The 15962-nt window shown below is 35.4% G+C and overlaps 1 protein-coding gene across 1 annotated transcript in view; it reads right to left on the bottom strand.

Moving 5' to 3' along the window:
- LOC129005887 (protein phosphatase Slingshot) overlaps positions 1–15566 on the bottom strand; it is a 219935-nt gene extending 204369 nt beyond the window's left edge. The window contains exon 1 of the mRNA XM_054434934.1: positions 15351–15566. Coding sequence (XP_054290909.1) covers positions 15351–15407 — 57 coding nt within the window. The 5' untranslated portion in view covers positions 15408–15566. The remainder of the gene's footprint in view (positions 1–15350) is intronic.
- Between the last annotated feature and the right edge of the window lie 396 nt (positions 15567–15962).

The following is a 15962-nucleotide window of genomic DNA, read 5'->3' as shown; positions in this document are numbered from 1 at the left end:
TAAATCCGAGTTTGAAAGCATTAAACCCAAATAATTAGTTGATCCATGAATATACTTATGGTGAATGCATATTACCGGTAATACACGAGTACAGCAGTTTTAATAGCATTCATCGCAATAAACAACTTATTATTAAAGTTATTAATCCTATTACCATAAACCTAAGCAAAAAATCAAGAAAACAAGAAAAACCCCTTAGTTTGACCCAATGTCTACGACAATCACGCGGTTTGACGCGTTCACATCAGGTAACACGCCATTGACGTCTATACTTTGCCAACATTTCTGGAACGTTAAATTACTTTCCATCCAAGTTTCGTCCAGATAGAAAATTTTCCTTTTTTGTTCCCTTAGCTTTCTTATCTCTCAATACTTAAACCTCCAATTAACGATGCCAGGCCTTTCAATCAAACATTTTCTTTTAGGGCAAAATTTCTTCCACTTGAACCCTATATCTTTTAAGAGACGCCGAAGTGCCCATTCGCTCCATTTAAAATTAATTCTTTCTCTCAAAACAGGTAATAGTTTTTTACATGAAGGGACAATTTTTTGTTCTTGTAAAAACCGCGTATTACATCTACAACTACACGCCTATCAAAGCTATCTATTTGTACTTTATGGTGGTCAGCCTTCTTTAGTTTTTTCCCGGGTGTACAGAGTTTTTCAGCCGGTGTTTGTTAGCCGGATTTTCTAATTCGTTTATTAGTTTTTTATGGAACTTAACAATAGTTTGTGGCACGTTCTGTTGCCTTTTCTATCGGCACTAATAAATTTTTGTCTTTACATTCGTTGTCACAGCACTCGATCACCCGTCTAATTAAATCCCTCTCTCCACTATGTATAGTAGCACCACGTTTTCTTAAATCCATAGCTACAAGGAACGTCCAAAACAAAACGCGAACACACGAGACTGCAATGAATCAAATGACGTGACCACATGATGATAATCTACTTATCCAAAACAAAGATATGAGTAATTATGTTTACAACAGTTGTTTACAGACAGACATCGAGGCGAGGCGCCCAGATGCTTAGCGCCTGCAAATAGTGCGCGATACTCTCCAAACATAGCTGCGTATAGCTCTGGCTCAAGGGACTTCTTTACTCTCGCGGACAGTACAGGCTGCGGCCTGGTGGAATTCGCAATGTTGCAAGTGGTGTTGTTTAGTGACAGACGTCCCATAAGATAACATGGCAGACAGGTGACATGAGCTCATTAATTCACACTTTATTGGTTTAAATTTAAATTTATGAACATAAATTTATTAAAATATTGAAAATAAAACATACAGAATTGAAAACCAAAACAATATGAATTAAAAATCTATATCTGTACATTTTTAAGCTGAGTCAATATTGTCATAGTCCAGTAAACAATCTTTCGTAAATACACAAATACCATTTATTAGCTGCTTCCAAACAAAACGGCTGTTGCAACACTACTTGCATCGTTGCCACTTTGAAGGCCGCAGCCTGGAGTTAAAGGCGGCTGTGGTTAAACTGTCTTCTTATGTACAAGGATGACAAATCTAGGAGGATATTTAATCCAAGGAGTTAGTTATTTAATTGTTTTATTTTGATGTATTAAATTTAATTTGACTTAATCTTCAATTAAAAAAGGTAGCCTTAAAAAACACTTCAAATGGACGATGAACACTGTTTTGCTGAATATAAGAATGATATAAATATTAATAACTCTCTCAATGCATCGTTACAACATGGTTATAATGCGGTTTTTACCAAAAAGTTGGCCAAAATCTTTAAAATTATAATTCAGGGGATTTTGCGGGTAATCAAGACTCGATTCCGGGTAATTCCGGGGATTACTATCGGATTTTGCGGGTAAAATGAGCAAGTTGTGTTGGCAACGCTGGACGTCAATGAAAATTGTTTTTGTGTATACTTTATGCCACGATTTACAAGTACAATTAAGATACCTATAATAGGAACAATATTTACCACGTCATTGTTTGATAAATCGGTACTATATCATTATATAATGTGGGTCCTCTATAAATTACTAAATTCAGCTTATACACATGAAGGCTACTTTTCATTTCCGAATGTGATAAGACTTCTTCACATTCGTATAAAACATCGTGGACAGTGCCAAAAGCACTAAAATGCTACATTGGTTAATAAGCTGTGGCGTAACATGACTCTAATGTAATAACATTCTTTGGGTAATCTGAGGATATTTTTAAGAGATTGGCATTCATGGGAACTCAATATCAAATCCATTCAAGGTTTGTTTTTGGTACAAATGAATGCCACAGGACTTTGCAGCTTAGCCAATTTTTTTCTTGTCATGATTCGAACAGCGTTGCAAAATTTAGCGATTTTGTTGGTATTTTTATTTTTTATTTTAAAGAAAAGAATCTAGACTACAGTACAATCTTCCTCTGTTGTTCCATTAGCAAAATTCGTAAGAGCATGACGAAAATAACTTTCATCTTTGTCGAATTGACGCACGATTGATTATAGCTGAAACCCCTTTTGAATGTTATGTATACAAAACGTATATGAGTATACCACTGATTTGAAAGATCACATGGCTAGTATAAAGCCTCATCTTGAACCGGTAGTAAGTAAACAATCAAACCAAACAAATAAAGGCCTACCAATAAGACCACCAAAAACTTCATCTTGGTTTTGCTTGACGTAAGCGATTTTCTACCATTCATTGCTACAGTAGTAACTTTAATGATCACACATATATACTATTTCATTACAAACTACGACACAGACATTTTTTAACAAAACGTGAAAACTAGGAATGCTGGAGACTTTCATAAAAGGTCAAAACACATTCATGTTAGATACCAGTATGTACGTGAGCAATTTCTTGCAGGTACATTTGATGTACGTCACAGGTCTGAGAATGACCAACTAGCAGATTTCCTAAACAAAGGCCTACCAGTGTCCAGATTGAAAACCCTGTTGGAGCGTGTTAGTTTGAGGGCATATGGAAAGAAACTAACTTGCTCACTATCTGTTCACACATGGTTTACATTAACTAGTGTCCCTGTTGCTCGAATTCGAGCAATTGCTAAGTATTACAGGTGTTATTTTAAAACAAATAACAGTCATATTTTCTGATGCGCGCGTGCAGATTGGCCAATGGTTTAAGGGTCGTTTCTAACATAGGCTACAGATTGACCAAAGGTCTTAATGAGCAGTGACAAAAAATGGGGGAGGAGCTTACAGCAGCGATGACCCGTTTGGGGGAGGAGCTTGTCCATTCGAGTAAAATGTTTGTCAACATATAGCAACAATAGCATATTCCTTCGCTCATACATTTAATTAAAACTGAACATTGTGTGCGGAATACTAAAGACAGACATTTCAAGGTAATTTTCAAACAAGGGACCTACACCTACAAACGAGAATGCGTATCCTTTGAATCTTGAAAGAAAACTCCGGGACTTTTAAATTGTAACATTATCTTAACCAGCTGTAACCCACAGCCTTCAACCCGTTTGACTTCATCTAACAGTATAACAGTATATTTAATACGCTAGGCATATTTTTGTCATAATTGTTTTGGAGCGGTGGTGCTACCGATCACCATGTCCAAGGTGTCGTTAGAAAGGTCTTAGCATGTAGTTTTGCCATCAAAAAAATTCTTTGGAATTCCATCAGGGCTCTGTCCCAAGGGCCTTCAAAGTTCCTATGTTATTCTTTTAGGGAAAATGTTTGTTTACAGTTGATCAGATGAATACTTTGAAATTGACACTAATATTTGAAACAGCTGGTTGTACTAAATTGGAGACATGTGCTATAATAATTATTAGATTAGTTGAAAAAAATAATGTTTCATTGTGTTTAAACCAGTTTTTATTTGCACAAAAAAATCAGAACATAACCAAAAAACGATCGACATAATTGGAGACTATAAGACAGTAAGTTGAGCTCGAATAAACAAAACAGAATACAGTAATACAAACAAATAATCACACCTGATTTTAATCATACAGTACTAATATTATAAATGTGAAAAGTTTGTGTGTTTGTTTGTTTATTTGTTTGTTTGTTTGTTTGTTTGTTTGTTTGAAGTTCAATCACGCATTAACTAGGCCCTGTTTCATAAAAATACTAGTCTAGTAATTACTAGTCTAGTAAATACTAGTCCCGTATTTACCTGTCCAACTAATTTGTGTTTCATAAACGTTTTTATACCGCTAGTAAATACTAGTGTATTTTACTAGTCACGTGACCAAAACTACTAGTCACGTAACCAACTTTACAAGGTAAATTTTGAAAACAAATTTCTAACCTCAATCACGGGTTTTCAAACCCTTTATAAAGGGTTTTAATTTTGTTTTCATTTGATACAAAAAGTAAATAGTTGTAGAAACGCAGTGTTTTCTATTAATTGATAACTATATAGACACATAAGTAAAACAATCACACATTATTTATCAAACCGCTATTATTTATGTTCATCGATGAACCCCCCGACACGCCGGCGCGGCGTCGCTTCGCTGCAATCAACACGGTGATTGTAGTAGCCGGTTGTAGGCATCTGTAGGCCTAGTTGCGGCGCTCAACAGTTGGGTGGAAGTTGATCTGTTGCTGCCGCATTCGCTGTGATTTGTATAGTTTTAGTTTTATTCCGACATATAAAATTAAGCTTGCTATGAGTAAAGAAAAGAAGGCTCAAATTTTGAATGTAATTAAATCGTCTAAGGACATTTTGTTTATTGGAACGGTTTCAAGTACCCTTACCTATGTTATCAAATATTCGAATGCATAAGGATATTTGGGTTGAAAACCATTTGGTGATATTCTAATTTTGAGTCTACAAACCATGAATAATAAGCCTAAACGTTTATTGATGTAACAAATAATTGCAACGCCGTTACAAGCAATGGAGAAGTAGGTTTTCAAGTATAGTAAAACATGACATAGTTTGTAAAGGCAGGGCGTAGCTCAGAAGTAGAGTTCTCGCTAGTCATGTGGCGGGTCCCTGGTACAAATCCACGCCACTCGCTATACTTTTTATTCCATAAATTAAACTTTTACATGTTTTTACATTAAAATAACAGCTCTAATTAACATCTAATTTTTTTATTACTTTGAATAACAAATTCAGAATACCAAAATGGATTAAAAGTAATGTTTTTATGATAAGCAGTTCAGTTCAACGCCCAAAAATCAAATATAGGCCTACAAAATTGTTAGTATATCAAAGGGTTTTAGCTATTTAGAGAAGCAAATAATAAGCACCTCAAAAAATACAATGCAACTCCTCTTTAAAATTTTCTTAGGCTACTATTATTTCCTATTAAAATGTCTTTAAATAAAACCGAGAGCCTTATGGGTGTAAAATAATCTGATTAATGTTGCAATGTTGGATACATTTGTTACATCTTTGTATGCAATACGTTATGCGGTTTTAATTTGGTTTCTCTCAAAGCTTAAAAATCTTTTCTCTGTGATAACTAAATAGTTGATATAACCATGAAATTTAACTCAAGTGAAATTAGACTAAAATTTCACAGAAATTGATAACTTATAATTAATTCTAATAGGGCGATTGTACATACATTATAAAATTCTATTTCTCTCATTTTGTACTACGCCACATTTATTGATTGTAATTTATATCTAATAATTATCATTTTAGTACTCACAGATCTATTTTTATCTTAAATTGCAAACGTGAGCCAATTCCCACTTGCAAAAAGAACTTAATAATATTTTTTTTTTATGATGTGAGTAATGAAATAACTCTCTTTCCAAAAATACTAGTCTACTTCAAATAATACGGGTGTTGAGAGGTTGGTAGAAAATGGCAAGTATTTACCAGTGTAATTTACAAGAGTACAACTTTATGAAACACATTGCTGTCTACACTAGTAAAAACCACTAGTAATACTAGTCCCTACACTAGTAACTAGTATTTTACACTAGTAGGTTTTTGAAACGTAGACTTGTAAAATACACTAGTATTACTAGTCCATGGACTAGTAAATACTAGACTAGTAGTTTTATGAAACAGGGCCCCTGGTCAGATTGTGTTGAAATTAGGTATGATGTTAGCTCACATTCCCGATTAACATATAGACATATTCTTACCTCAAAAATCCTTTCGGGCTCCGCCCCAACGGCCCTAGAGTTTCCCATGTTAACCTTATGAGTATTCATATTTAAAAGGAATTAAATAATTTTTCCAGCTGTTTCAACTATACAATTTGTTTCTATGATATTCAATAGCACTAAAAGGTTATACGGTTTACCAACAGGGTGCAGCATCATTAGTTCTTTATACATTTATGACAACAGCTAATTTGAACCAAGCAGCAACAGAAACCTGAGTGTTGGAACTTTACTTCTTTCTATTGTTTAGGTGAAGTGGTAGAACATTATGGCTATGGTAGATGTTCTATATACTATAGTATACCGTAGATTATAGTAAGTTAAACCAAATTTTCTCAAAACGTGTCCTCCATCATTAAAAATGCAAAGCACGAGTATTTAACTACAATAAGTATTGTATACCAACCCCGTACGAAGGACGGGTACTCAGCTAGTAAGGTAATAAATTGAAAGAATAACATACTAATAAGTACAGCTGAGGTATTTTTAACATTAGGTATATGGAAAGTAAAGCAATTACGACCTTAAAGGGCAATTTATGAAATAATTGGATAGTTTTGCGCAAGGTTTCTCATCATGACGAACATTTTAAGTAAATGGTTTATGGGGGTGTGACTTAGCGTTTTCTCAAAAGTTCATGGATACTTTGGGCTTTATATATGGATTATTGCTATAAGTAGGTAAACAAATTAACAATTTTGTAACAAACTCCTCAAAATACCAAAAGATGTACTTTGTGCACTTTACAAGATGTTGATGGTGAGTTTATCCGTAATTAGTTATATTTTATAACCTATTATTTGCCTCAGAATACCACACTGTTTTATTTAAGCTGTAGTCGAGTGTAAGAACCTTATTTGTTTACTAAACAGCTTATATAAAACCTAATGTTTTATAAAATTAAATGCGTCTCTTGAGTTCGGCCACCTATTTGACTGTTAAGATTAGAAAGCGTTGACAAACACTTCACGTGAATAGACAAGCTCCTCCTCCACACGGGACATCACGGCTGTAAGCTCCTCCCTCATTTTTTGTCACTGCTCATTAGGACCTTTGGTCAATCTGTATGTTAGAAACGACCCTTAAACCATTGGCCAATCTGTATGTGGCCTTTCTGATGACTTTAAAAGAGTCTACTCAATGATTATGGAAATACTCAAGATGTACATAACAGATCGATATAATCAACATTTCTTGTAAATATCTTATCATTTTTCAAAAGCTGATCTTGGTTTTTAGTTTTTTTTACAGATAGCCTTACTCATAGCCGCATTACGTTGTCCATAATAACGATTATAATAATTCTAAAATAAACCATTATTTCTGTTTCTTCCCCTTGGTGGTGTTCTATGACTTTCCTATATTTCCATAGTTTGCAAATCGGCTCTTCCAATGATTACTAAGGCCAGGGACACAATTACTGGCGAAACCGCCGAGCGCCGGATCCGGCGGATCCGCCGGAGGCTGAGGGTCAGAACACACTTGTTCCGGCGAAAACTATTTTGCCAGAGCCGGCGACAATAAATAGAGTGCAATGAACTCTGAATCAGTTTTGTCTTTAGACTAGTACAGTTCTAGTACAGTTAAGTTTTAGAAATGGTGCTGTCGAGACCTCATAAGTTGGCCTTGCTGTGTTTGATCCACCACAGAAGGAAGAGAAAACACCCCCGAACTGTTTGGGTGCATCCTATTCTGAAGAACAGACAGCTACATGGAGCTTTTTACACTCTATTTTTACAGTTGAGAAATGAAGAAAATAAGTTTTTTAATTATTTTCGAATGTCTGTCCCCTCATTCGACGAGCTACTATCGAAGATTACAGTGCAAATACAAGGACAAAACATATACATGAGACGCTGGAAAGGCTGGATTCAGTGCGGCACAAATTGGTCGCCAGCTGCTGCTGTACCTCGTTTTCTTTTTGTCTTTGTAAATTTCCAAAGACCTATCACAAAGTTCCTGTTTCTAATGAACCAAACTAATAAGTAAATCCATATCAACATCTACCATGATGATATACAGATAAACAGTCTAAAATGATAAACAGACTAAAAATAAAAACTAAATTAACTAAATAGCAAAACAAAACTAAATACACCACTTGGACACTGCATAAAAATCATAAACAATCACCACCCTCGAGGGTTGAACCACGACTGAGGAGTGGGGGCAGTCGCAGTCCGGCTGTTTCGCCGGTAAGTGTGTTCATCTCCATAAGGCACAATGCCCGCTACCCACTGCTCCGGCAAAACCGCCGATCCGGCGAGGTAGAGAATATCCGGCGGTTTCGCCGGAGCATTTTCCGCCGGATCGGCAGATTCGTCAGCCCCATGCCTTCCTGTGTATCTCAACTTGCTCCCGCGCCGCCGGATCCGGCGTCCGGCGGTTTTGCCGGTAAGTGTGTCCCTGGCCTAAGAAATGCAGCAGTGTTAATAATTAAGTTTTCTTTTTAATCAATTTATCCAGGCTCTCGCTTTTTTCCATTGTAATATTTACGCCAACCCAAATTCAAATAGTAAATAAGTAAATATTTAATTTCAACCAAGTAAGTTAATGTTTGTAGCAAACTATTTGATTAGCAAACTTATCGGCCGTTTACAATTAACATATGTTCTTCTTCTCACTTTTAATTTCTGACAACAGCTGCAGTTTCATAACAATGTTTGTTTCCCATGTTAATCTAATGGAGAAATACAAAACTTTAAAGGTCCCCACTCCCCAGGGCCTCACTCTCTAATTATTTCCCTAAAAAGAAAGTTTCCTGCACAACTTCACGTTATGCTCTTTTCAATGACACCAAAAACTTGTCAATCGGTTCAGTAGTTTCGGAGGTGTAGTTGTCAAAAAAACCTGCTTGCGTATTAAATAAGTATAGATTGTATGTTTGTTTTATCTTGATACATTTTATTTTTACACAGTTTATAATCAAGTTTAACAACTATTAATCTATTACTAGGTGAAACCTGTCGAAATCGATGGTTACTTTCAAAGCTTACGCTAATTCATCTAACTGCGATAAATTAAGTGAAACTATAGGCCTACATATTTTGAACATTTAGAATTTTTTTTTTTTTTAGGTGTAATAAGTGTAAAAACAATAATGATATTAATTGCATTAGTTACCAAAATGGTTGATCATTCAACGAATAAAATATTTCCCATACCGTACGTCATCGGACTTATTATTGGTATGTTATATGGTATGGAAGAACCTTTAAATAGTATTAAAATCGTATTGATAAATCTTTTGTGTAGTTAAACACTTCCGTGATTTCATCAGTGTAATGCAGATTAATCTATGATTTTATTTGAAAAAAATATCTGTTTGTTGGGAAGACACGTTCTAACTTCAAAGGGAGGTATATCCGTTACAGTGTAAGTTTGATTTTTCTTTCGTCACGTCGGGTCAGTTGGTATCGTACTTCTGTGCCAATGAGCAACCCTCTATCATAGTTTTGAGAAATTGGTTGTGGGGTTACTGTAAAAGCTAGAATTCATTGACATGGGGATGTCAGTTAGTTGTCTCAGCCTTATCAATTACCTACTTTCCGGGCTGAAAACGGATATATCCGTCCCAAGAAATTTCTTTTCTAGGCCAAAGACGGTAATAAACATTACACTGCATTATAAATGGGTAATTTTGTTTTTGTGGTTGGCAATAATAATTGCCGCAGCTGTTTCGGCTATTTTGCACCATAGAGTGTGCGTAAGTAAATATTGCTGCCACTTCACACATGGTTGTTAGTGAGTGATGTTTACATTTTGTGTTTTGTACTTTATTTTTATGTTATTAAGCTAAAGATACTAATGCAAACTATATGCAATTCGAAAATGTTATGTTGCAACTTGTTTGCTCTCCTCCCAACATTAACTTTCATATTTAATACTTCACTAAGATCAGGTATTTTCCCAGAAAAGTGGAAGTCTGTGCTTGTCAGTCCCTTGAATAAAATCTCATCCCTATCGCTTCCGCAAGACTACAGACCAATTAGCATTCTTCCCACTCTTTCTAAGGCACTAGAAAGAGTCATTCACTCCCAAGTTTCTGACTTCTTGGCACAAAGCAACATCCTCAATACCGGTAGCTTTCAATCAGGGTTTTGTAAATCTTACAATACTGAAACAGCAATGCTTCATGTAACTGATGACATACGATTTGCTATGGATCGTAGCCAATGTAGGCATACTATCTTAACATTATTTGACTTCAGTAAAGCATTTGATACCGTAAACCATAGCTTTCTTCAAGCCAAACTCCAACTATTAGGTTTCTCTGATAATTCACTAAAATGGATGAGATATCTTCAGAGCCAAAAGCAGTGTGTGTGTCATGACAACCTGACGTCCGACTGGAGACTTGTTCCCTGCGGAGTTCCCCAGGGTTCAGAAATTCTTGGTTCTCTGCTTTTCACCATTTACATCAATGACATCAGTACAGTTCTACACCATGCAAAGTTTCATTTGTACGCTGACGACTTGCAAATCTATTCTCATTTTAAAGAAATTGAGCGATGCAAATGAAATCATAAACTTGATGAATCACAACATCAACAGCATTGTTCAATGGGCAGAAAAGAACGGACTTAGACTCAATCCTGACAAAACAAAGCCAATCATCATATGTCACTCGCGATTACTCAACAGAGTGGACCTAGACTATTTACCAAAAATCACTGTAAACGGAACCCCTTTGCAATACCAGGGCAAAGTAAAAAGTCTTGGTTTGACTTTAAACCGCACATTGGACTGGACTGAAGCGGTGGTCAGCACTTGTAAAAGAGTGTTTGCCGCTGTTCACACACTGAAGAAGACTTTCTACCTTTCCACATTAAACTCTTACTGGTCAAATCACTTGTGTTTCTACACTTTAACTACTGCAACACTGTGGTTAATAAGTTATATATAGGCCTATGATATGACTGTGGCTTTGGCAACAAAATTACAATGTGTACAAAATTATTGTGTTCGATTCTTGTTCAATCTTAGGCGTGATGACCACGTCACACCCTACTACATTAATTAATCAATTTTGAAATTTGAGGACATCAGAAAAATTTGAATACTTTCCATTAGGCTACTCATTCAATCTTGGAATTCCAAATTATCTTGCAAAGAATTTTAAATTTTTGAATGGAAGAGGCGCAAGGGATACCCGCTCTGGCTCGTCCACGCTTCGCATTCCTCATCACAGAACAACTGTTTATAATAAATCATTTTTAGTAACAGCATGCCGCCTATGGAACTCCATAGGCCTACCCTTATTGGAACTTTATTATATTTTTTGTTATTATTAGTTTTTTAGAGGTTATCTGTAAGAAAGGACCATGAGATCCTAAGTTCACCTCAATAAAGAAGCATTTTCATTTCATTTTACCTCTTCCCATCAAAACCATAGAAAACCGATCCCAACTGATGGTGGCGGTGAAAGAATATTACATTGGCCGAATGGCTGTGGCTTGGCGGGATGGCGTGCGTTAGGCCTCGATGCAGCAGAGGGTGTATGTGTGTGTTACTGTATGTTAGGGAAGATGAATAAATTTATGCTATTTTATTACCACTAAGTTAGTTATGTAACAAACTTATTGCATTTTTTGTTTTTATTTTGGTTGTTATTATTAGTTTTTTAGAGTTTAACTGTAAGAAAGGATCATGAGGTCCTAGGTTTGCCTCAACGAAGGATTTTCATTCATTTATTCATTCAATCAAAGTACCGGTAGCCTACTGGTATTGCACTGTTTGTACATATGCAATAGAGTTACAGTGATTTCTTTAGTTAAATGAAACATAGGAATTTAGGTCTACTACACTATAATAGTTAGAAAATATTAGATTTTACTATTCACTCCTTTAGTTCTTTCGCCGGTTTCCACTGTCCGGTAGAAATCAGTACAATTTGACATCATATGGTCTATCGAATCGATGTTTCTTTCACATTAGGCACTTGAATAAATTCTAACAGTACAGTGAAATGAATGAGTTAACAACGCCACAATAAACACAAACAGTGTCCAATTGACATGTCCTAAGATTAAAACATTTGCAACAGCTGATCTATAATTTTGCACTAGCTGGTTGGCTCCCGTTCGATTAAATATGTGCAGTATAAAATCTTGCGTTACATTAACATGTGCCACTGACTGTGGCGGTGCACGGCACAACAACCGTCTGGTTCAGTGGCAGTGGACAGCTGCAATACCTGCTTAGGTTTCTGCTGTTGCCGTTACCGTGTAGTGTGAAAGCTCACATGCTTTTCTTTCAATACACTACTAAAAATATTTACCAGTATGGCAAAAAACTAATAGGTAAGTGTGAAAGGAGCGTAAGTATCTGTCAGCTAGCAGTAAAAATCCAATTGATTTTCTTATTCAACTAGGTACCGGTAATGTAGCAATAACTTGTGTGAGATTTAACTTATCAGATGTTATCAACAACAAAACTTCAATTTTTCACACTAGGTTAATTGTGTGTGACTAAGCCTTAAATGTTTACTCAATGGAATAGCAACGAAATACAGCACATAACATGTGCTACAACATAGGAGGTAAGCCTAAAAAAATATCTTTGGGTAGGCCTATTTAAGTTAAGGCCTAATTCACTGGCTTTGTGAAAAAGATCTAGACTTTTGAATGTTGTTGAAAGCAAGTACCAGTATAGTCTCTAGAGGGTGGTCCCATCTTCTCTATTAAGAAATACTAGTTAATTAGGCCTAACTGTAGTATGAGATTTAAGACTCCATTTGGGGTTTTAGTTCTTCAAGTTCACACTTCTCAGACAAAGCTGACAAGAAGAAGGGGGCCATATATATATTACGTAACAGACTTTTTTGTCATTTTAAACCCCTCCCCTCACCATGTAAGTTAACGCACCATAACGCTTGAGCAAATCCCCTCTCCCAAACCCCTTGCGTTAAATGTTACTCGATCCTCGATCGTAGTTAGACTTTAATAACAGCTTAAGCATACCGTACCGTAATTTTACAAGTGGAATGTTATTAAGGTAGCACGACGGACGTGGACATTTAGGCTCTATTTTTATATATAACCCTATTTAACTAACTGATTTTGATATCAATTTCAATACCGTAGGCCTATTTATGTATATTTAAAAGTAGAATGTATGCGTTACGTATCGTTGAGCCCCCGAACCCACCCCCCTGCCTTTACGCAGCGTAACACTAAGTTATGCCATACCCCCTCCCGCCTCTAAGTGTGTTATGTGATAAGTTTATTTGTATGGCCCCAATGGACAAGCTGAAATAAACAAAAGACTGCTTCTTGGGTGAAATTTGGTGGTGCAGTGCATGCAAATTCTCTAAATTTGTGTTAGGGATTTGAACAGCTGCTGCTTTGCTATTATTATCGTGTTTCCTCAGTTCCCTTCGCTAAAGAAGGTCTATGTTTAACCCTCCGAGTGTCCCTTGTTTTGGCCTTAATGTCTGCCTATTTTTTGCTCATTTGCAAGGTTTTATTAAAACGGATCTGAGAAGCTTAAAAACAATGTTAATTATACTGTTCTATATACCATTTTGTTTGGAAAATCATGGGCTTCAATATTATACATAGAACATAACATTTGTTTCAAAAAAAATTTTTAGGTAAAGAAAAAAAATATTTTTGAAAATTTTCAAAAAAAAATAACTGAAGTTTGCGCTCAATGAAATTGTATAAATTATAGGCCTATAAATATTTGAAAATAGCCACTTTATTCTAAATTTTATGAGGATTACAAATATATAATAGGCTAATATAAGGAAGTAGATTTGATTTGCAAATAAATAAGTTATGGGCAAAAAACAGATTTCAGTACATAGCGTTTAGCTAAGAATGCATAGCCTAACCATAGCTAGGAATCTGGCTGATAATTTACATCAATATCACTACCTACTTCTTCAGGATCATCAACCAGCCCTTCAAAATCACTTAAATCTTCTTATAATGCACCACGTATATCACTACTTTTGATTTTTGACACTAAAACAATGATAAATGTAATAAAACACATCAGTCATCGGTCCCAGGTTAACCGAGCTGTTTACAAATACGCACGTCAGCTGTCTGCTACAATATTTTCGGAACTATAATGAATAGCGCTTAGAGACAGACCTCCGGAGAAAGCTCTGAATCTGTAAAATAAAACGATACCTAACTCGATCCAGTTCAATCCGATTTTGTCAGTCATGGAGCCTTCGCCGTAAACAGTGTTTGTGAGTCGCTGCAGCGACACAAAACACTACACAAAGTGTGTTATGTGTCGCTGCAGCGACAAATAACACTCGGAGGGTTAAGTAACATGGCGGACAGTAAACTACAAAAAAGGTTCAGTGAGGTTGGCTAAATTTATACTTAGCCTATTAAAACTTCATGCCATAGGCTAAACAAATAACAACCTTTATTTTCTTTACCTATTGCTTATGCTTTGTTCAGGGCTTTATTTGAGGAACCGTCCCTTCTTTCTATTTGCTAGGTAACATAAGTTAACATTAAAAATATATTAAGTTAAGTTAATACCAAATTCATGTTTTTATAAATTACAATAGGCAAACATTTTCCATGGAATTGCACATTCACACAACAAACATATATTCTTCAAGAGTTGTAAAATGGTTGTAAATTAACTTAGGTTTTATTGCAAAACTTCAGAAGGATATTTGGTAAGTTAATTATTTAGACTAACTTACCAACATAGGCTAACTCATGGACATCAATCAATAAGAGTAGGCCTAGCTAACTTACTGTACGTACATATTTTGTTAACAATACACTAACTATTTCTAAGTTAAATGGGCCTTGATCAAAACAAAACAACTGTCTTAAACATGGTAAGTAACTTAGATCTATCTTAGCTTGTAAATAGGGGTTCTGGGTTGTGGTTTAAAGAAAATATTTAAGAATAGGCTATAGGCTAAGACCTATAATTTATCATTTTAAGCCTAAATCAATCAAATCCAAACAGTCATCATTGTTACAAATCTGCAGGGTCGACAGAACAACTTTTGTTGTTGGTCTAGGTATTGATTGTGAGAAATAACTTATAGGTTAGTTTTTTTTTTATTCTGTAATTAGGAACATAACATTGAAAGAAAGTCTACAAAGTAATGAAGGAAAACGAATAACGAGTTAACTTAATTCAATATATTAATGTACACAATTTAATACGAGAAATTTAAAGCTGAATCTTAGTATTTTTTTCCTTCCAGACCTGAAATATTTAGATGAGGGATTCTAAATCCTGATAAGAATGTCACTCACCGAGCTTTGAGGAGAATTCCCGACGCTAGGCGATCTTTGAACCGTCACCAAGGCCATGTTTAAATATTTGATTAAGTCATGGCAGCTTTAGGAATGATTTAACAATTACAAAATGTCAAATTAACTGCGATATTGCACTGAACATTGTAAAGTCTACACAACCAGCGTACGACACCACTACATTAACATTTTTCCATTTTTGGAGAACTCAAACCTCAAACCAAACTACCTGAACCTGCCATCAGTTTCAGACCATCGACTCAATGCCTTCTAAATTAAATAATTAATTATCTTACCTTGTTCAAGCCATACTATACTAGGTGTGCGGTCTCAGGTCAGCCAATTGAGCGGAATGAACAAAATAGTTAACAGATAATCTTTTGTTCTAAATAAAATTTGAATTAAAAAATAAAATAGATTATAACATAATAACGTAAGACAACTGATTAATACAATACTTCATCATACGAGTAGAGTACCTTACGTCCATTTACTATTTTTTATGCTTGAAATTCTCCCTATAAAATATGGCTCAATTTCAGTTAGCCATTTTTTTTAGAGGTTGATGGTGGTCTTGCGTTTGCCCAAGGCCACACTAAAAAACGTTTTTTT

Source organism: Macrosteles quadrilineatus, unplaced genomic scaffold (assembly GCF_028750875.1).
Source record: "Macrosteles quadrilineatus isolate MER2022 unplaced genomic scaffold, UCM_ALF_1.0 Scaffold_1__1_contigs__length_201487025, whole genome shotgun sequence".
Classification (NCBI taxonomy): domain Eukaryota; kingdom Metazoa; phylum Arthropoda; class Insecta; order Hemiptera; family Cicadellidae; genus Macrosteles; species Macrosteles quadrilineatus.
Note: the sequence above shows the minus strand (reverse complement) of the source record. Positions and strands in the feature narration are given on the sequence as shown.